Genomic DNA, 21,472 nt, shown 5'->3' with positions numbered 1-21,472 from the left:
TACCAGCCCTCAAAATCTTCCCCAGTACAGGGCACCACTGAGTCCAGTCATATGTCTTGTCTTGAAGAACAGAGACCATCCAATATCTCTATGGACTGCACCCCCTTTACCAGCAGCCCCTGTGACTAGTTCTAGCAAGTCCCCTTCCCTCCCAGCACACATGACTGCCTGTTCCTCTCTGGGCTCCCCAAGCACTGTCCCACCTCCAGGTCTTTTCACTTGCCCTTGTCTCAGCCTGAAGTGTCCTTTGTCCATACCTCCACCCAGATAGATTCTAGACTCAGCTCAAATATGCCAGTTCTGCTCCCTGGGCCTCAACCCAACCCACCAAAAGCATCCTTCCTTGGTACTCTTGCTTCACTGCAGGTTGCTCTGCCCTTCCTAATGCAGGGCTTTGGTAAGTGATACCCAGTGAGGTTATCCATGGTGCCTACAGGAAATGACACTTTGAAAAAGTCCATGGGATTCACAACTTAGAAAACAGGGCAGAGGACTTGTGCTCTGCCATGCTCAAGAACCTATGATAGCTCCTGTTGCCCAGGATCTAAAGGCTCTTCTGCTCAGCTTCTAATTTCCTGTCCCCCACTTCAACTCTAAACACATCCCACTTCTCAGTGTCCCCTCTTCTGTTTTGACCAGTCAAGATTATAGACCTACCCTTTATCTGTAAGTCCTTCCCTCTTATCTCTGGCTATTCCTTCTACAAGAAGCAGCTTAGTACCTGCCTCCTCTCATATTTTCTGCCACGCGGGCCATCCTCTCTTCAGAATTCTCACAAAACAATACCCATCCATTCACTGTCACTGTGGATTGCTTACATTAATGATCTATATACCTCAGGTACCACAGAGCAGGTACCCTGTCCCAAGAAGCAGGAAGTTGAGTTTTATTCTCACCTCTGCATGGCTAGCTATATTACAATGTATTTTATTTGCTCACTTGTAAAGTGGGGGTATTAACTGTGCACTCCCAAGGAGGTATAGCAATGGGGGTGATTGTCCCCATTGGATGGGAAAGTTCCCAGGCCATAGAGACCTCAGAAAAGGAGACTGCCCACTGGGAAAAAGGGGCCCTTGATATCCTGCTTCTGAGGTCTCTTTAGGTCCAAGGGCATTATTTTGCTAGATAAAGGGCTACTGATCAGTAGCAGGGGTGGGTGAAAATGTGCATTATCATAGGGAATAAAGGCAACCAGATGCGTAATGGGGAGCTGGTCATTACCCAGGTGGGGTTAAGAACCTGGAAACTACATCTATTGTGGGACTCTGGAATCAGTGCTCCATCCTTTGCATGGATTTTTATCTTTGCCCAGATGTTTCCCTGCAAATATCAGAAGGCAAAGCTTGAAGGTGTTCAGGATCAGTAGAGTGTAGGAAGCGGAGTCAGGAATATAGTGACTTACTCTTCAGTGCTGCTGGGGTTGAGCGGCACCAGAGACAAAGCCAGTGGTGGATGACACAATCTGGTCCCTGCTTGCCACAGAGCTTACCCTTGGGAGACCTTGGAGTCTCCAACAGAATGGATCATGCCACTTTCCTCTCTCTTCTTCCCCCTTCAACAGGGCTTCGTTATGAGCTAAACATCGGTGTACATCAACTGCTGGTGGGGCTGAGAAGAAAGCATGCAGGGACCGCCACACCACACATTCTTTGGAAAGGGAATCGTGGGCCTACAGAATGTCAGAGGTGGGGGGACCTCAAGGATGAGGTAGCATAATCTCCAATGAATACGGGGGAGTAGAGCCAGATGGAGTCTAGAACCTGAGTTAGAGGCCCTAAGTTAAAGAAAAAATGCTATGGAACAAACTTACACATATGCTGAAATTGAGAACGCCCCTTTTTAGATAGTCTATTTTTTTTAATTTGGTTTTTCCACTTTGCGGATCTCAGACAGGAGCAGAGGGGAAGAGGGCAGGTGTTGCAATGAAGGGCAGAGTCAGCATCATTTCCACAGTCAGAAGAGCCTGGGCAGGGGCCTCCCTTTGTAGAAGTGAGCTGTTCCTGGAGGTAGTGAGCTCCTGTTTTCCAGACGAAGAGTATGTCATAATACTTGGAGGTGCTTTCCACCACTCCTTCCACACCACATCTGCTCGTGAGCCAAAAGGGCTCTGTCTCGGAAACTCCAGGACCACGGAGAGCTCCAGAGAGTCCCACAGCCTTGACCTGGTTCTCCTCCCATAGGGCACGTTCAAGTCTTGGACTTGGACTTGGGAGTTTTACAGCACGAAAGCCCCAGAGGGGCTGGTGCCTGCCCACTATTCAGATCTGTTTTTCCCTTTCCCCTCCTCTTCCAAACCTCTCCATCCAACCCCACCAGCCTAGGCCCATCCTGCCCTAGTCTCCTCCAGGCTCAGCCTTCCTGAATTCGCTGGGATGTCTGCCTGGAGGGAAAGAGCCCCCCACACTTCCATTGCTTCCCTTCCCAGCAAGCAGCCAGGGAAGGCTCCTGTGGGGAGCTACTGCCTGAGGTTGGGCTTGGTGGTACAAGAAGAGCAGGGTCGCTCTTCAGATGGGAAGTGCTTAGTAATTAGCCTTAATGAGGAGTGAAGGGTAGCCCATTGCATTGCTGGGAAATGGGGTTTTTAAATCATTTCAAAGGCTGCATCAGCTCTAAAATGGCCTGTGGTGGGGCCTCAGAGGAGCTGGTAATTAGCTCTCTTGTCTCTAATGAAAGCAGAGGGGCAGAAGGAGGGGGTCACTTAATGAACCCAGGGATTAGCTTCCAAATAGGCCCTAAATAAGAAGGCAGGTGCAGGGGAGGGGGTGAAGAACAGGCTCCGGCCAGCTGAGTCCCAGGCTGAGGGGAAGCCAGCCTGCCCATGGGAACTCGGAGAAGGGGGTTCAAGTTCTCCTGAGTCCCATGGAACTAGCACCCAACCCTACTTTGTGCAAAGTCACCCTCACTCCTTCACTGTGAGAGAGAGGCTAGGAGTAGATGTTGGGCTCGTGTCCCCAGACCAGGAGGGAGGGGTCTACTGTCACCTCGACTGGATTTTTGGAAACTCACAGGTCTGCATGAAAGCCTAGATGCAACAGGGAGAAATGTTCATAGGACCGAGACAAAACAACCCTTTCATCCAGGGGGCACCTGATGGGGTATGTCATTGGCAGCAGACAGGAGTAACCTCAGCCTGTGATGCATAGCTGAGAGAAACCCACCTGCCTCAGCCCACCTCTAGACCCCAAGAGCTGGGAAGGTCTAATAGGAGCCCTGAGGCTGAGCCTCAACTCGGAGCTCCTCCCCCATCAGAACAAACCAGCCAGGCTGAAAGTTGCAAGGGCTGGAGAAAGGAAAGAGAAGGGCTGGGCCTGCCAGCTCCTGATGTCCTGTGGCCCTCTGGGTATTGCAAATTCCTCCTATTACAGCCGATTTTCTTTTTCCTAGAAAACTGGTCATGCAAAGTCTGCAGAGAAACCTGTTTTCTTGATGCTTACTCTGTAGAGGGCAGTAATTCCAAGTGTTCAGAACAATCACATTAGAATCTCCAGGAGAATCCCCAGAAGCAATAGATCCAGCCAATGTGTACCAAGTTGGTGGCATTATGGTACAGGAAGGATGTTGATGGCAGCCAAGAACCCAAACCCAATTTCTTGGCATTTTAAGGAATAATATTTCTTATTAACTTGGAAAACAAAGGGAGAGAAGCACTGAGCAGGTGTCAGGGCTGAGTGGAGCTGCCTCTCCTCCACCACCCGTGTGCCCAAGCAGTATCCTTGGCTGGAATGAAAGTACACGATGCAGGAGGCAGAGCCCTGGCCAGCTGAGGGTCAGGAGACCAGGCTCCCCTCCCAGGCTGGCTCCAGAGTGCCCCTGGCCATCATTTCCTCTCTGGGTCTCAATTTCCCCAAAGTGAGCTCAATGGATAAGATAGTCTCTAAGGGTGAGCAAGAAAAGGTCATCTCTGCCCACTCTATCTACATAGGCTTCCCTCCAGCCACTCCCTGTCACTCAGCAATCTTTATCTTCTTATTGATCTATTTATTTGTTTATTGTCTGTCTTCCCCACGAGACTGTAAATACATGGAGAAGAACTCTATCTGCCTTGGTCACTGGTGTGGCCATTCCTCAGCACCAGCACCGTGCTTGGCATGGAGCAGGCACTTGATTGATGTCTGCTGGCTTCCTGACTGAACGATGCCACATCGGGGCCAGCCTCACCAATAAACCTCTGGCCCAGTGCTGCCTGCACTGCCTCTGCCTATATCATCTGGAATTGCTTATCCCACCCAGCAGCCAGTGCAGGCCAGTCCCAGTGACATGCTCACTTAGGATGTGCAAAGAGGGACAGAAGCACCCCAGGCCCCCCACCCACACCACCACCACCTACACAAGGACCAAGCCCTTGGTGGAGGATGGGTTGTAGAGAGAAACAGGTGTAGGTGGGAGTGTGGGAGGCTTGTTATGGGTAAGATCTACTTCTGGACTCCCAGATCCTTTCACTGCCGGGGGCTGCCTCTGGCAGCAGTTTCACATGGGAGTTACCTACGTGGAATCTGGAATCAGACCAGGCCTGAGTTCAAATCCAGATTCTATTACTTGCAAGAACAGCTCTTCGAGCCTCAATTTTTTCAACTATTTAATGGATATAGAGTTGCTGAGAGGCTTAATCGTGTTGGGCGTGTTTTTATTTATGAAAGCCCCCTTTATCTGACTGGGCTGGGTTTCCCCCACTGATGCCAGGGCACAATGACCCTCTCCAGAAAGCATGAAGAAGTCCAGGGACAGCCTGTGGTGGTGAGGCAAGAGGCTGCAGCAGTGGGCCAGGCCTCCTGCAGGAGGGGACCTAGTGCTGGTTGTGTAAAGTGAATGTTCCCAGCAGCAACTACATGTTCTGGCACTTGTCATGAGCCAGCGCAGCTGTGAGCGCTGTCCCTGTGATGACGCATCTAATGCTCTGAGCAGCTCTGAGAAGTAGGCACCATCAACATCTGCCTTTAAAGGTGAGGAAACTCCTCATCTGTGTGATGAGAGCTGACTAGTCTGCCCCAAGCTGTTCAGCTGCCAAGTGGAGAAGCTATGGTCTGAACACATGTGATCTTAACCAGAATATCACACTGCCCTTTCCTTTACGGCCACCCTCCCCACACCCTTCCTGCAGGTAGAAGCTTCTTCCAGGATGCTTTTCTCATTCTCTCTCTCTCTCTCTCTCTCTCTCTCTCTCTCTCTCTCTCTCCCTCCCTCCCTCCCTCCCTCCCCTGCCCTTTGTCCCATCCATTTCCATCTATGTTTCTCTCCCCCCAACATATTTTCTCTCATCTCTCCCTCTGTTCCTCTCTGCCTCAGTGCTCTGCCTCCAGTCCCTGATTCCACCCAGAACCTGTGCTGGCAGGTGGGCAGGGAGGCTTGGGCATCAGGGAGGTGACAGGAGACAGGGAGTCGGGGTGATTCTGAGGAGTCCTCTAACTCCTGTGTGGAGAGCCTCTGTGGTCCCCAAGCCTCCTCATTAGAACAAGTGGTATGGCCCAGGAACTGCCTCCGATCCCCAGCAGCTTTGGGCTCTAAAAGAAAAAACTGAACTTGCCAGAGCTATGGGAAACCCCAGCCCCCCCAACAGATGGCATTGCACAGAGCAGACCTAGGAGGCAAGAGTTTGTAAATAAAGCCCCAGGGAGAAGCCCCTGGACCAGCTCCTGTCTGGAATGTGGTTGTGTCGAAGAGAAGGTATGGGGTTTGAGGGAGTGCAGACCACAATCTGGGAGTCACAGGCAGCCCAAGGGCTCGTGAACGCCCGAGGGGCTCAAACTTTTTCTGCAAAGCCACAAGCTCTGCCAAACCCAGTGCCACTGGGACAACCCGGGAAACTGGCTGTTTGTCCTGGCTCAGAGCACATGAGCTCAGAGAATTGGGGTGTAGGCAGCACCCACTAGAAGCCTCAGGTAGTATGCAGCCTGAGGGTCTGAAGAGGAGACACTGGTGTTTGGGGGAACACTAGCAGCACAGAGGGTTTCTACCAGCTCTCATGAAGGAGAAGACCTAGAACAACCTAGAATAAAACCCATTTTGGAAAGCCTAAAGTCTGTGTGTGTGTGTGTGTGTGTGTGTGTGTGTGTGTGTGTGTGTGTGTGTGTGTTTCGTCTGATTAGTTTCTCATGAGAAACCAGGCTTGACCAAGTATTTTTCTGAACCAACCCATCTTCTTATCAGCTCATCTTTATTGATTCATTTTCAGGTCATTCTAGTTTTAGAGGTAATAGATAGCTAAATATTGACTTATAGACTGACAACATTCTCTCACTAGCATTTTCATCAAGGGTGATACACAGTTGTATCTTTCCTGAGCCTGTCCTCACTTGGTGCCCCAAATGGGTGGTCTGGGCATCACTTAGTGCCAGATTCAGTTATTCTGGCTGCAAACTGTCTCTGACAGCATTAAGAGAGGGAGCAATTACCTCCTTGTAGAGATGAGATCTCCCAGGCAAGAATGTCACATGATTCCACCTGTAGCCCCTGCGTGTCTCATGATATGGGGCAAGGTTTCTGGGAGCAGAGCCACGAGGAGACAGGACCCATGTGAGATTTCATGATGGGCCCTGCGGAAGTGTCAAGATTAGAATCAGACTTCTTTCCAAACACAGATTATGCAGTCCAGCTTCAGGCCAAGGAGTGGGGGGCATAAGCAGGTGCTGTACTCCATGGGAGTACTCCATCCTCTGTTAGCGTGTCTCTGACACCAGGCCACCAAGGAAGGTAGGGGGAGGAGATGGGCCCCATGGGCTGATTGGGGGTAGAGGGGATTTGTGCGCAGCTATGGTAGGTGCCTGTCCACATCCCCACCACCCACACGCCCCAGGCTGAGATTCCAGCTGCTGCAGCCTCTAAGGGTTTATGCTCTGCTCTCCCTGTCCTCTTCCCCCAATCAACTATGGTGGGCTGCAGCCCCATGGAGAACCAAGCCAAGACATTTCATGACCTACACTTCACCAAGTTCTCCTACACAATAGCTGGGTAGGAAGGTCAGGCTTTTCCTGGGTCACCCCTGGGCGTTGCGAATCCTCTCAGGTGCATAATCCCCAGCCCCAGTAGCCATTCCTGTCCCTGCCTCGGTCGTCCTGATATGGAGAGAGCGTGGTCTTGTCTCACTTCCCCCCACCCTCCTATCAGTTTCACACCTGCCGAGGCAAGCCTGTGTGGCCTCTTTTTGAGGGCATCTGTGGACGGACACACAACTTTCTGAGTGAGAAGTCTCCTACTCAGGACCTCACGATGTCCAGGTTAGTGACCCCAGCTCATGTAAGCACAGCAGTTCACGGTGTAGTTCTGAGCCTCATGGTTGACCTGAGAACCAGATCATCCCATTTCCCGGGTGAGGATGGTAAGATAGCAATAACTGGGTCCACGATGCTGGACCTGGCATGTTCCATGCCATGTTGAGCTGGGGGAGCCCCCTGACAAGTCGAGTGGGCAGAGTGGGACTGGGGTCTTCTTAGAAGGCCAGCTCTGCTCTTAGGGGCTTTCAAACCCTGCCTGCCTGATGTTGAGTCTATCTCGTTGTTCGTGAATTAATTGTTGTGCAACCTAGAGTGGTGAGACAAGTTAATTACATAATTACCGCAGAATGGCACGTTATTTCATGGCTGCAATATGGTAACTCTGTTGGAAACAATTGTAATTGCCCAGAAACAGCATTCAAGTGGCTCTGCTCTCTCTCAATAACCATGTAATTAACTTGTGTTACAACTTTATCTGCAGCAAACTCAGAAGTTAAGAGTTGGGGCCCTTGGTGTGGGCACAGCCATCCTAGGCCTAAGGACCCAGGGAGGGTCTGACATGGGGGCTCTGCTACAATCCAGGAGCATAATTTGCTTTTTTCAAGTTGAGCAAGAAAATTCCTCATAATTGACTCCAGCCCTCTGCGTCTCTATGTACTCAAACTTCTCCACAATCTCACGTGGCCACGTATGGACAGCTCTCTAGTTTCACAGTCCCTTGGACCACGTCTCACACAAACCCCACTGCAGCCGTACCGACAGGCTCTTGCCTCTGTTCTCTCACACATCCATGAGTGTGGCTCCTTCACAGAAAGTGAGTGGCCCCAAAATTGAGAACTCCTACCCCAAAATCCTTGGCCCTAGTAATCCCTTTCCAGGGATTGGGCTGCTGGCTACAGAACCACAACTTGGAGAAGTAGCCTTGTCCAGCACCCAGGAGAACCCAGCCACCCTCCCACTGCACAGTGGAGGAGCAGGCTGGGAGCAGGGTGATGCGAGGGCCCAGCCCCGCCAGCCACTCCCTGCCTGGGAGCAGGCAGAGCTGGAGGCAGCGATCTGGCTCCGTCAGCCCCTGGCTTTTAGCTGTGGCCAGGGTGAAAATAAGCCCTGCGGAAGGAGGAGCAAGTGGCCTGATGGTGGGGGAGCCTGTCCATACAGCTTTCTCCATCCAGGCTTTGGACCCAAAGAGTCTCTCCTAATACCACTCAGTGATATATCTTTTCAGTTCCAGGCTCTGTGCTTAGAACTGTGGCTGTAGCCAAGACCAAAACAGCATCCTTGCTGCCTTGAGTAAACCTAGCTCAGCCAGGTATGTGCAAAATTCCCTGGTGAGACAGCGGCTCTGGCTGTCTTCTGGCCAGAGCTGAGCACCTGCCTGTCTGCCTGCCTCTGCCTACACACCTGTCTAGTGTGTCCCACTCTCCTGTCTGCTGGCACATGTATGTCCATTGGCTTGTCTGTCTCTGACTCCAGAGTTGTCACAAGTGGCCTTCTGTCCACTGGAGGGAACTGGCCTATCCCAGGTCTCCCTGCAGCATTCTGTCCTCACCACAACATGCTTTAATTTCCTGGCTTCCTCCCTCCCTGGCTTCTGCCTTTCACCCCCGCAGCAAGCTCCTCAAGGGCAGGGAGTGTGTCTGGTCTATGATTCATCCTTGCCCTATTTGCTCTGGGTCACCCCACTTGCAGCGTGGGGTTAAGACAGAGTAGATTGAGGTTTGCTGACTGAGTGGATATCTCCAGCCTGCATGGACTGAGTTGCAGGGAGATAGGATTGTTCTCACCCAAATGAGCAGAAAGTAAGGCCCCAGGTCAGGCCCAAGCTGCTGGACAGAGACAACAAATGTTGCCTGTCACCCTGAAAGGGAAGATGGGTTTCAGGATGGTGATCCCATGGTAGGGGCTCAGGATTTGGGGTCTACTGTGGAGGTCAGAGCTGGGTCCTCATCTAGGCAGTCAGTCTCAGGTATACAGTACGGGAATGAACCACAGGAACACAGGGTAGGGAAGGCTTCAGCTTGCCCCTTTTCTTTGGGGCCTACTCAGGACCAAGGTGTATGCTCTGCTAGGGAGGGGTAGGACATTCCAGTTCTCACCTCTGTCTAAGAGCCCTGAGTTGTCCCCTTCCTTCCAGATTCCTCCCCCTGAAACCAACTCGTTACTCCTCTGCCTGACAATAGCACATGCTGGAGGTCCACACCCTGCTCCATGTCCTATCCCTTGAGCAACAGAGGGGAGAGGACCCCAGGTCTGTGTCAGTCATGTGAACAACGCAGAGTAACCTCCCCGGAAACATTCATAAGTTTAATCCACGCCAGTAATAAAATCGCATTACATTTCTCATAAAATAAATGTTCCCATTTATATACAGAAGACAGACTGTACAGGCCCAGCCTAGCCCCAGGAGGGGTCACACACAGACAGGTGGCAGCAGTGGAGGAAGGGCTGTCTCTCCCATCCAGGGTGGAGAAGTTCTGATGTGACAGGACAGTGGCTGGCCAGCCAGGCGGTGGGCAGGTGGGCAGACAGACAGACGGGCCTGGAGGCCGGGCAATGGGCGTTACTGCACCTGGGATTCAAAGGTGCCGTTGAGCTGCCCCTCCTCATAGTCCATCTGACACAAGATCATGTTGTTCTTCAGGAAGAATTTGTCTCCCACACAAAATCTGGAAAATCCAAGCAAGAGAGAGAGAAGCCATGGGAAGGGTCCCAGTGGGTAGTGGGGGCTCCAGACAGGACCCAGCCTGGCCCAGGAGGTGGGTCACATGGGAGGTGGTGTTGGGGAGTTTGCTTCTTGAACTTTCTAGAAGCCCCACAGCAAACCTGGTTAATTACCCTGGGTCAGCCCAGCCGCCAGCCAGCCCTGCAGCTTGGGGTGGTAGGACAGACAGACAGTCAAGCTTGAGCCATAGGCCTTCCACAGGCAGGTCCCCTGTGGAGTGGGGGCTGGTACAGGAATAACTTACCCCAGTTCCAGAAAGGAAGAAAGAGAGAGGACAAAGAAACAAGAAGAGACCGAGAGAGGAGAGATGGAGAGAGGGAGAGATGGGGAAGGAGGAAGGGATAAAATGGCTAATTTTTCCATCCCTCTGTTCCCTTCCCCACCTTAAGAGGACGGCAGTAAAGGGCATTCTTCCTATAAACAGAATCTGTAGGTTACACAGAGCATCCTTCCAGGAGGTGACCCGTTCCACTATCTCCTTTCCTACCCAAGGAAGGCCTGCCTTTGTCCCCTAGACCTCCCCATGTATTGGGAGATTCCAGTCCTTCCCCCAAAGATGTCCCCAGGGTGTCTGAAGCCTTTAGTGAGACCCCAGGGTCGCTGGCCCAGTACCAGCAGATCCCAGTTGAACCACCAGGTGGCGCTGTAACTTCACCAAGCCCTCCTAGCAATGCATCTGGCCAGACCCCCCAGCCATACAGGAGTTCCCTGCCAAGTCTCTGGACCTTGACCTCCGGGAACATACTTGTATGAGTTCCTACTTGACCCAGGGGCTCCTGAGAAAAGGGCCTGCCTTCTGGTGCTAGACCCTAGCCAGGGCTGAAGGGCTCTGGCTCCTTAGGTCGCCGGGGCTTCCCACAGGGCAGGGGCACAGAGTAGGGCCCAAAAGACCAGACAAGAGGCTGGACTGGAACCAGAATCACAGAGGTGGGGTCAGGAGTGAGTGGCCACTCCTTGAAGGAATTTCACCCACCAGGTCTGGGAACCTCTTCTCATCAAAAGGCACATGCATGTACATGCACACATACACACAAGGATCAGGGACACAAGGATACAAGAATACATCAGCCCTCATCCCCTCATACATGCACATTTAAAGTGTGTGCACATGCATATTTGCCTCATGCACACACAGAACACACACACACACCTTTGTACATGGACGTTTAAAAACCCATGTACATGTGCATATTAACTCCATCATGCACATATACCTGTGTGCGGACATTTAAAAATACACACACATGCACCTCACGCTATCCACACACAGTAACTCCTGCATACCGCCAATCCATGACGTTCACATAGAAGTGTGCCACACAAATGTGCACACCCAGTACTGGAGTATACACATTCGGCTACAGGGCTCGGGCACACAAAACACACATACATGCACATGCATGCTCATGACAACATGCACACCCAGCCGCACCCACACAGAACCCACATGTGCATACAGCGCTCCTACCCTGTCCCAGGAGGCCTCAGGCTGGGGACCGCTACCAGCCCAGCACTCACCTCTGGTTGCAGAGCTGGCAGGCGAAGCAGTCGAGGTGATACACATTGTCCCGGGCCCGCATCACCATCTCGAAGGCTGGGATCAGCTTGCTGCAAGCAGCACAGTTTCCTGTGGTGCCGAACAGCCTGCCGAGGGAACGGCACAGAGAACTCAGGGGACTGCCAGGGAGCTGCCTCTATCCATCCCTCAGTTCTGTGGGCTTAGCAGGTGGGCCTGGGCCAGGGGGTGAAAGCATTGATGGCAGCATTTAGATTCTGCCAAGAGATCAGGCTTCAGAGAAATTGGCACATCCCTTCAGGGAGAGGGTGTAGGGATTGGCTAACACTGCCCATCCCAAGGCCCCCTCACAAGCTCTCACTGCCCACCTCGGGACACCTGGAGATCACGAGGCTGGGCTGAGCAAGGGCTCCAGACTCACACAAGCCTGAATTCTAGAGACAGTCTACCAATCATGGGCTGTGTGTCCTCAGGCAAGTCACTTAGTCTCTCTGAGCCTCATTTACCTCAACTGTAAAACAAAGACAGAAATAGACCCTTCACAGGGTTATGAAAAAATGTTATAAATCCTCAGTCACAACTCATTTAGCAAACATCTAGGGAGTGTTTACTATGTGTCAGGTACTGTTCTAAGAGCTTTACAAAGATGAACTCATATAATCCTGACAACAGTCTTTTGAGATGGATACTATTATTATCCCCCATTTTAAAGATAAGAAAAATGAGTCACAGAGAGGTAAACAACTTGTCAATTGATACGATCTTGCTCCAGAGGGTAAGCTCTAAACCACTGAAGGATGCTGACTCCCCACCTTTAAAATTACACTCTTTTATTAAATCCTTTTTCCATTACAAACTCACTGTGCCACTTGCCTAAGTCCCTTTTTCCCTTCTCTGAAGCTCAGTTTATCCGTCTGTAAAATGGGGATGCTAGAACAGATGATCCTGTTCGAAGATGGATCTAAAACAGAACTGATGTCCATAGGAAGTTCCAAGGACACCTGGCACAAATGCCTCTTTGAGGCAAGCTTCCTCTTAGCTGCTGGCTGGTGCAAAGCTCTATGGACAGAGAGTTTGATCCCTCCCCATGCAGGCCAGTCTTTGGCTGGATGTTCCAATGGTCTGAGCCAACCAGGCTCCTCCTTGCTTCTTTCCTCCACACTGACGGAGCAAGCCCCAAGTGAGGCAAGGGGACTGAGAAGTGGGAGGGAGGCCCCTCTAATCCCCGATTTGTCCAGCTCAAGCTCAGTTGCCTGCAGACGAGCTTGGCTCCATTATTCATCAGTCTGAGCTGCCTGGTGGCTCAGATTAAGGCAGACAAAGGCTGGGTGACAGCATCTGCCTGCCAAGAGGGGCCTTTCTTGCCACCAGCACAGTGTGCAATTGCTGCAGAAGGTGCAGGCTCTGGACAGTCATTCTCAGCGGCTGAGTAGCTCAGGGAAGCCACACCCCCATCCCGGCACACTGGCCTACCTGGCCCCAAAAGTCATTCCTCACTTCTGCCAGAGTGCAGGAAAATAACTTCAGCCCCTCACAGCTAGCAGGGCTCAGAACGCTTGTGGGTGCTTTGGCTCTCCCACCAAGCCCATCTGCACCGTGGTCCTCCCTCTCCAAGTCTTGTGGATCCACTGGATGATCTGCCACCTCTCCCTCCCTCAAGGGATGCTCTAAACCTCCAGACTTGGAGGCCCCTTCTGGGTCCTCAAGGGATAAATCCCCAAGAGCATCCTTCCTTAACCCTTCCTCCTGGTCTCAGCCTCTCGCCTCCAGTCCTGGCCAAGAGCACTAAGTTGGAGATCCTATTTTATTGCATCACTTTTTAAAACTTCTGCAAAAGGCAGGAATTAAAAGAGAAGATGCAGGCAGGTGAATCTCAGTCTCTTTGGGGAAGTAGGGGAGCTTCCACTGATAACCCTGCCCCCCCCCAACATGCCAAGACCCAAGCAGAGGGAGCCCCACTAAGCCCTTGCCCCGACCTGTTAATTAATGCGACAGGGCTTCCTTCCCCACAGGGTCCGGCCACCATCCAGCAGCCTGCGACAGAGCCAAATGCAGGTTCTGGGTCTCAGCCAAGGCCCCTGCTTTGTGGCCTCCTTCCAACCTTGCTGATGTCATAAGTGGCCTAAGGGAGGGTTAATTGGGGGAGGCGGCCCCAAGGAACAGGATCTGGGTTGTGGGGGAGGGTGAGCCAGACTGAGGAATGCAAGGCAGGGAAGCATTCTTCTTTCCACCCCTTCAAGGAGGAGTAAACTGAGGCTCAGGGAAGGTTAGAAGCTGAAGACTCAGAGCTAATTCAAACCCAGGTCTTTAAGCTCTCCTAGGGCAGGCTACCTGCCAAGCACCCTAGGCATATGGGACCACCTGGAAAGGGAGGGGGTGGGCACTGGGAGAGAGGTGAGAAGGAGACTTCCTCAGGGAAGAAGGGCCCAGGCAAGTCAGAGCTTCCCCACCTGCTCCTCGAAGCCCCTCTGAGGTGTCCCCTCCCAGGAACAGGTGGGTCAGAAGCACCTGGCAAAGGCAGAGACAGAGCCAGGCCAGTGCCCCGGGGAAAATGCCTGCCCTGGCCCTGTGCTGGGCACTGAGTCCAAGGAGTTAAAGACACGGCCCTGCCCTCAGGCAGCTCCTCGGGTCTGGGGTAAGCAGGGCAGGGGCAGGATAATCAGGAATGAGTGGACATGCGGGCCTCGCACACAGGGTGCTGGGTTCGAGCCAACAGCAGAGTCACACTGGGCCCTGGAGGACAGGTGCTTAGGGCTGGGCGGGGTGGGTGGCAGAGGCCCACCTCAGGTAGTCGCGTCGGCACAGGATGAGGTTGGCCTTGGTGTAGAGGGTGGAGCCCACCTCGCCCAGGCGGCAGTCACAGCAGGCGCACTTGAGACAGTCTTCGTGCCAGTACTTGTCCAGAGCCTTCAGCAGGTAGCGGTCCTTGATCTTGCGGTTACAGCCCGCGCAGCCCTTCTGCTTCCCTTTGGGCTGGACGGAGAGCATCGGCACGCCTGCGGGCGGACAGACAGAGGCTGGCAGAATGGGCCCTGCGGCTCTGGGCCTGGGGCACATCCCTCTAGGGATGGGGGTTCACTCCTCTCCACTGTCCCCTCTAGGTTTGGGGCTCTTCACTCTCTCCTTGGTAACCTCCTCCCCCAGCCCTGGGTCCTGCCCTTTGGGCTACATGGCACAACCTGTTCCCCTGGCCCTGTGACCGTCCCTCCAGAGGCTGCCCTGAGTCTGCTCTCCTCCAGGGCACATACTGCCTCAGGCCCAGCCTCCCTGAGCTGTTCCTCCCTATCCCAGCACTGCCCCCTGTGCAGTATGATCCAGAAGACACCTGAAGCCGTCCTCCTGCAGCCACCATCCCATCAGCTCTTTCAGCAATAGGCCTAAGAATGGAGTCTCACAATGTGCTTGCAGTCCACTAGAGCCCCCAGATCTTTTTGCCAACTCAAGTCATCCTCATCCATTTCAACCTGAGTAGCCTACAGCCTCTTGGTCTGTTCATGTAGAACTGCAGATGTGTCCAGAAGAAAGGCGGATGCCCCTGGGACCCTCCCAGCAGGGAGCAGAAGGCTCTGGAGCTCCTGGCCGCTGAGGGGAGGCGGCTGGGCCTGGCCTCATTGGGGTTCTGCTCGGGAATGCTTCGGCTAGAGTCAAACTTCCCACTGCCCCGGCCTGTGGGAGGGAAGGTTCCCAGCCCCTGCATCCTTGCTCATCCTACCAGGATAAGAGTCTCTGAGCCACTGGCCCCCTCTCAGGTCCCATACAAGCTTCCCAACATACAGGAAAGCACCAAGTACAAGGGGAGGGGGCAGAGCCTCCCAGCAGGCGAGTGTGGGCACCCACGTACACCCCACGTACACAGGCACAAGGTGCAGGCATCACGTGGATATACACAGAGGCACGGTCTCCTGGTCCCTTCCCCTGGGGCCACAGAGAGAGACAGTTGAGAAGATGAGGACGGACATCATCTAGGAGTCTGGACATCCATGTGGCCTTGTGAGAAGACTAGGCTCAGAGGGAAGTGTGGGGCGGGTTACCTGAGCAGCCCTCGGGAAGACACAGGGCAGAGGGTGTTCCTTCCCTGTCCCCTGACCGAGGCGCAGCTGGACAGATGGGTCGACCCTGGAGCCCACCTCTTCTGCCTCCCTGGCTTTCCAACTAGCCCCTGGAGTCTGTCCTCCTACTGGCCCCATCCTCTCCAAGTGCCCCTGATCCCTCCAGGGCTCTAGAATCTGGCCCCATCCCCTGCTTGCCCTCCCATTCCTGCCCACTGCCCTTCCCCCTGCCCCCTCTCGTGCGGCGCCTCCTCTGGCTACTGCGCTGAACCAGCCATCAAAGGGCCTCAGTCTCAGAAGCCACAGATGTCAGGTCAGAGAGGCCCTCAGAGTTCTTCCAGTCAAATGCTCTCGTTCTACACATGGGGAAACTCAGGCCCAGATGGTGGGAGGCACTAGTATAGGCCACTGATCAAACAGACCCTGGGGCCCCTTCCCCTGTCCTGCGCTCTTTCTCAGTCGTGCTGCCTTCCCAGACTTCTCTTGGAGAGGGGCTTGGCCTCTGGGCCAGGGTGGCCCTCCCAAGCCCCAAACCAGCAGGACAGGTGAAGGCAGGGAGGGGCACGCCCAGGCTGCAGTGGGCAGAGGTCAGAGGGCTCTCTCCTCCCTCCTTCCTCCAGTGCCCACAGGGCCTGTCTGTTAGCTGGGAAGTTTGCTGCCTAATTTCGTTAATGCAGCTCTAAAGGTTAATTGGTCTGGGAGAGTGATGGGGCTCATGTCCTCAGGCCTGCCTATGTCTCCTCCAGCACGGCGCTGCCTGGTCACAGCACCCCTGGGAGACTGGGGGTCGCGGGGGGGGGGGAGGCAGCTGTGAGGCTCCTTCCAAGGCCTGACCTACAAGGAGGTACAAAGTGTGGAAAATGGGGAATGGGCTAAAACGGCTGAATTTGGGGGAGGTCTGGGGCTTGTGGAGGTAGCATCCAGCCAGCACAGATATTGCATATAAATACTAACTTGGAAAACCTCAGGCCAGGCTTCTGGTGCAGCCCCCACAAGGCTGATGTTCCCTTGCTCATCTGGGCTTGCAGCAGGCCTGGGTCCCTTCCTGGCAGTCCCCAGGGGGGGGGGGGGGGGGGGGGGGGGGGGGGGGAGGCAGCTGTGAGGCTCCTTCCAAGGCCTGACCTACAAGGAGGTACAAAGTGTGGAAAATGGGGAATGGGCTAAAACGGCTGAATTTGGGGGAGGTCTGGGGCTTGTGGAGGTAGCATCCAGCCAGCACAGATATTGCATATAAATACTAACTTGGAAAACCTCAGGCCAGGCTTCTGGTGCAGCCCCCACAAGGCTGATGTTCCCTTGCTCATCTGGGCTTGCAGCAGGCCTGGGTCCCTTCCTGGCAGTCCCCAGCCCCTCCTAGGGCCCTATACTCATGCTACTCCTGGAGGGTGTGTGAGTGGTTGGAGCATCCATACACAGGGAATACACTTAGCCCACTAAGTCATAAGCCACAATGATGGGGGACAGTGGGAGACCCCAGCACTAGGAGCACCTGTCCCCTCCCTCTTCCATCTGGCTTGACTCCTGGACAGGCTGGCCTAAGCTTAGGCCCCAGCATACCTGGCCACAGAGCCTGCAGGGCCCATCACTAGTGGGACCTGGCACCTAGAGCACCCCGTGGAAGTCATGAGGAGCAAAGCCACAAGCAGCCCCAGGTGTCCCTCCCCCTGCCTGTGCCCATCCAGGCTAAGTCTGGCACATACAGGTTATCTGTAAGGCCTGGACACCCCTCCTTTGGGGTGCTGAACCCTGATTCCTGGGCTCTGGAAAACTCTTATAGAAGCTGTGTGGCTTCTGCCAAAGTGTCCCATGTCCACTAATGGAAACCAGGACCAGCCTGGCTGAAGAGGCCCCTGAGCACCGAGGAACCCTTGAGCTTTCTCTGCCTGGAAAGGCTGAAGTGCTGGGGGAAGCCTCACCCCAAACATGCCTGTGGAATGGACCTGGGACTGGACTCCAAGTCTGCAAGCGTCTGGCTCTATGGTCCAGAGCAGATCCCCTGGTCTCTCTGGGCCTTAGTTCCCTCTCCTGCCCAATAAGGAAAATTGAAACCATCCCGTGTTTCTCACAGGAGGGTGGAAGAGCTCAGGGGTCAAACAGGCAATGGAGTCACCTCTTCCTTCCTTACAGAGCACCCACACTTGTGTTTCTCTTGCTGGGATAGTCCAGGAGACTTGAAAACACTCCTGGAGAGAAGGGCCTTTAGGAGGGCATCCACAGTCTCCTGCCCCCCAAATGAAGGGGGGCGCTGTCCAGAGGGTCCGGGCTCTCACTCCTTGCCTGCCTCCTAGCCCAGCCAGCCTGCCCCCTGCAGACACCTCTTCCCTCCCCCTCCCCCGCCTGGCTCTGGGAGTTGAGCCTCGGGGCCATGCACTTTCCATTAAGGAGATAGCATCCCTTTGCTGAAGTCCATTTGGGATCCATTTTAGTGTTATCTAAAAATCAAATCTACATGGTAATCCTTTTAATGTACTCCTGACTTTAGAAAAAAAACAGCTTTGCGCTCCTTCAGGAAAGGTTTTAAAGCATTACCTAGTAATTACTACTCACGCATGAAAACACTGATATTTTACAATGGGCGATGTTTGCACCAACACTCATGCCCGCCTGGGCACTCGCTCAGATGCACACGCCAGGCCCAACAAAATAAACCAGTTCACTCAGCCCATGTGTCACCCCAAATCCCAGGGTGGGGGTGACATTTGAGAGGAGAGAGACCAAACTCCCACCCCCACCTCTCCCACGGGCAGGGCTGATGTAGAAGGAAGCGGCCAGGCTGCGGAAAGAAGCCTCCCAGTCTGACTCATCCAGCTGCCAGACACTTACCCTCAGCTCTTTAATCTGGGGAACAGCCAGACAGTCCCAGTGACTGGAGGGACTGCCAGAGGTCATTCTGCCCCTCCTACACCCTACCTCCAGCTGGAAGAGGAGCCCTCCTCTTCACTGGACCCCCCACAGCTGTCTGCTGGGCCAGACCCGAGTGCTCAGCAACTCCTGCCCACCTATTGCTCACAGTCCGGCTGCCCCTTGGATCCAGCACATGGACTTTTCCAAACTGCCAAGTCTTCTACCACAGGCTCCCAGTCCCATTGGGCCTCCAGCTTGGACAGTGGCCTGAGTCTGGCTGTGGAGCAATCCCACTGCCCCCCAGCGAGTTCCTCCAAAGCAAGTCTTCTACCCCAGAATGTCTACCCTAGTTAGCCCAGGTCACTCCAGGCTATACCCTACGGCTCCCCTGCTGTAGGCCATTGCGGCCACCACTGGCAACTCCATCCAGCATCTGAGGCCCCCTCCCACGTGCCAGTGTGTCCTGCCTGCCACTGCAGATCTGCTCTCTGCAGAATCCTTGACTACTACTCCTTTCCATCTGCAAATGGATCTTATTTGCGTCTATCCCAGGGCTTTCACTGTGCTACTGCTCCAGGAAGAAATGCCTTTGTCCTGCCCGTTGCCACTCTCCTGTGGAGGTCAGAGTCAACAGTGGGGCAAGGCTAAGCTCAGACCTTGAAGTCAGAGAGCCTGGTTTTGAGTCTAAGAACTGCCCCCAGGAGTTTAGGGGCCTGGAGCAAACCCCTTCACCTTTCTAACTTGCATCTGTGAAATAGGGCCATAGTGGTCTTTTTCCACATAGACTGCAGTGAGGACAGAGTGAAGTTACACACACGAAGCCACAGCACAGTCTGGTACCTGAGGGACAGGGCAATGAACAGGAACTGATTGTATTATTAACACTCACCCCAGGATGCCATCCCTGCTCTGACTCTTGCTTTCTTTTTCTTCTAACTTTTTACTTTGACATAATTTCAATCTTTCAAAAAAGTTGCAAGAATAGTAGAAAGAATTCCTGTATATTCTTCACCCGGATTCTCTAAATATGAATATTTTTACCACATTTGCTTTATCTTCCCCTACCTTTCTTTCTACCTACTTATTTACTTATCTATAATTTTTTTCCTGAATCATTTGAGTTGGTTTCAGACATGAAGCCTCTATATCCCTAAAAACAAGGTACTTCAAAAAGTTAGTGGAAAATTGAATTAAAAGATAACATAAATCCTTCCATGAACCTTTTGAACACCCTTCATACGTTTGATGTGTAAATACTTTGCTAAAAGCAAGGACATTCTCTTATATAACCACAGTACAATGATCAAAACAGGAAATTATCATTGAAATAATACTGTAATCTACAGACCTCATTCAGATTTCACCAGTTCCTCCAATAATATCTTTTATGGCAAAGTCCCAGGTCATGTATTGCATTCAGTTGTCAAGGTTAGTCTACTTAACTCTGGAAGAATTCTAAGTCTTTCCTTGTGTTTCAAGACACTGGCATGTTTGAAGAGTACAATCCAGTTATTCTATGGAATATCCCTCAATATGGGCTTGTCTGACACTTTCAACTACATGACCTCAATTAACTCTGCCTCAGTTTTCTATTTTGTAAAACGGGTATGAAAATAGCACTCATCTCATAGATTTACCATGAAGAATAAAGGAGTTAATACATTTGATAAGCTTAGGACTAACTGAGCCCAGTGGTCAAAAGTTAGCTTGGATTAGCGTCACCCCACTCAGGACATGGGAAAGGATAACCTCAGTCAAAGCTCGATTTCAGGCCCATAAAATGGTGAGGGACACTTATTTTGAAGAGCAATAAACTGGTTTGAATGTTCCTCTGTGGTTAAAATCACACAGGTATTGGCCAGACTCCAGCTTCACCCACAGGTCAGTCTCGTGGTCAGTGCAAGTATGTGCAGAAGGAAGCCAGTCCCATGTGTCCAACAGACTGTTCCAGCAACCACTCAAGTGGGAAGGGGTTGCTGTGGCAGCTCAGAAGGTGATAGCTCAGGGGCAGGTCTCTCTGACTGCTCTGGGGAGAGGTCTGGGGGCACAGCGAGGTGTAGCCTTGGTATTCCCCATAATCTCTCAACGTGCCTCAGTACTGGTTCCAAACCAGTGCCAGGCATCCCCTGGCCTGGGCTGAAGAGACTCGGCTGCAGACCCTGCCCTGAGCCCACTCAGCGCAAGGCTGCTCAGTGCAGCTCTGGGGCTTCCCTCCCTTACCATCAGTGCCCTCCCTGCCTCTGGGGCAGGCAGGGAGCCTGGGTTAGGCAATTTGCAAAGAGATAATGCTCACTGAGCACTTACCAGTGCTCAACTTCTAAGTGCGTTACTCACAACCACCTTCTGAGGTAGGCACCGTTATTACTCCCATTTTAACGATGGGAGAACCAGGGCACAAGAAAGGTTACCCACTTGTCACAGTTAGTAGGAGACAGAGGACAGAGCTGGGATTTGAACCCTTGCATTCTGTCTTCAGGGCCCAAGCACTTGACTCATCTGCTACACTGCAAGGCTCTGTGCTGAGGGGCTAAGAGACCCAGGCAGGAGACTTTGCAGACATTAGGAAGCACATGGAAGTCATGCAGAATGGGCCACACAGCTTCAGGACACACATGCACAGCAGCACACAAATACGTTGTATGCCCACGTGCATTTGATCACACATGGGCATCAGGTCCATGTGAGAAGGGGCTGTGTCTGTTCTGTTTTATTCTCCCCACAACAGTTTTATCTAGTACCCAGCACAGTGCTGGCATATAATAGGTGCTCAGTAAGTTGCATGAAAATACACACCCATGCATCCTGGCACACACATGCATGGGAGTGTATGTGCATGTGTCTGGGTGTGCTCGTGTACATTTACATCTGTGCACAGATGCACACTTATGCACGAGCAGTCACGTGCACGTTTACTGTCTTTTAAAAGACTATGGTTCCAAAAAGTAGATCATAGCTCAAAATCAAGCTCTGATTTGAACAAAACCCACAGCTAAGAGGCCTGGAAATGGAAAGAAATGGAAGAGCAGGAGCCCCTTAGGTTTCACCCATATGGATCCATGTGGAGCATCAGGAATTATCCAGAAATTCAGTCCCACAATCCTCATACCCACATCAGCTGCTCAAGGTGTAAGAC

General features: G+C 52.8%; 1 protein-coding gene across 1 annotated transcript in view; it reads right to left on the bottom strand.

Annotated features, from left to right (window-relative positions):
* Positions 1–9,486: 9,486 nt before the first annotated feature.
* LMO1 (LIM domain only 1 (rhombotin 1)) overlaps positions 9,487–21,472 on the bottom strand; it is a 36,630-nt gene continuing 24,644 nt past the window's right edge. The window contains exons 2-4 of the mRNA XM_008584329.1: positions 14,229–14,442; positions 11,449–11,574; positions 9,487–9,874 (exon numbers count right to left, since the gene is read on the bottom strand). Of these exons, the coding sequence (XP_008582551.1) occupies positions 9,769–9,874; positions 11,449–11,574; positions 14,229–14,442 (446 nt within the window). The 3' untranslated portion in view covers positions 9,487–9,768. The remainder of the gene's footprint in view (positions 9,875–11,448; positions 11,575–14,228; positions 14,443–21,472) is intronic.

This window comes from Galeopterus variegatus, unplaced genomic scaffold (genome assembly GCF_000696425.1).
Source record: "Galeopterus variegatus unplaced genomic scaffold, G_variegatus-3.0.2 Scaffold3226, whole genome shotgun sequence".
In the NCBI taxonomy this organism is placed as follows: domain Eukaryota; kingdom Metazoa; phylum Chordata; class Mammalia; order Dermoptera; family Cynocephalidae; genus Galeopterus; species Galeopterus variegatus.
Note: the sequence above shows the minus strand (reverse complement) of the source record. Positions and strands in the feature narration are given on the sequence as shown.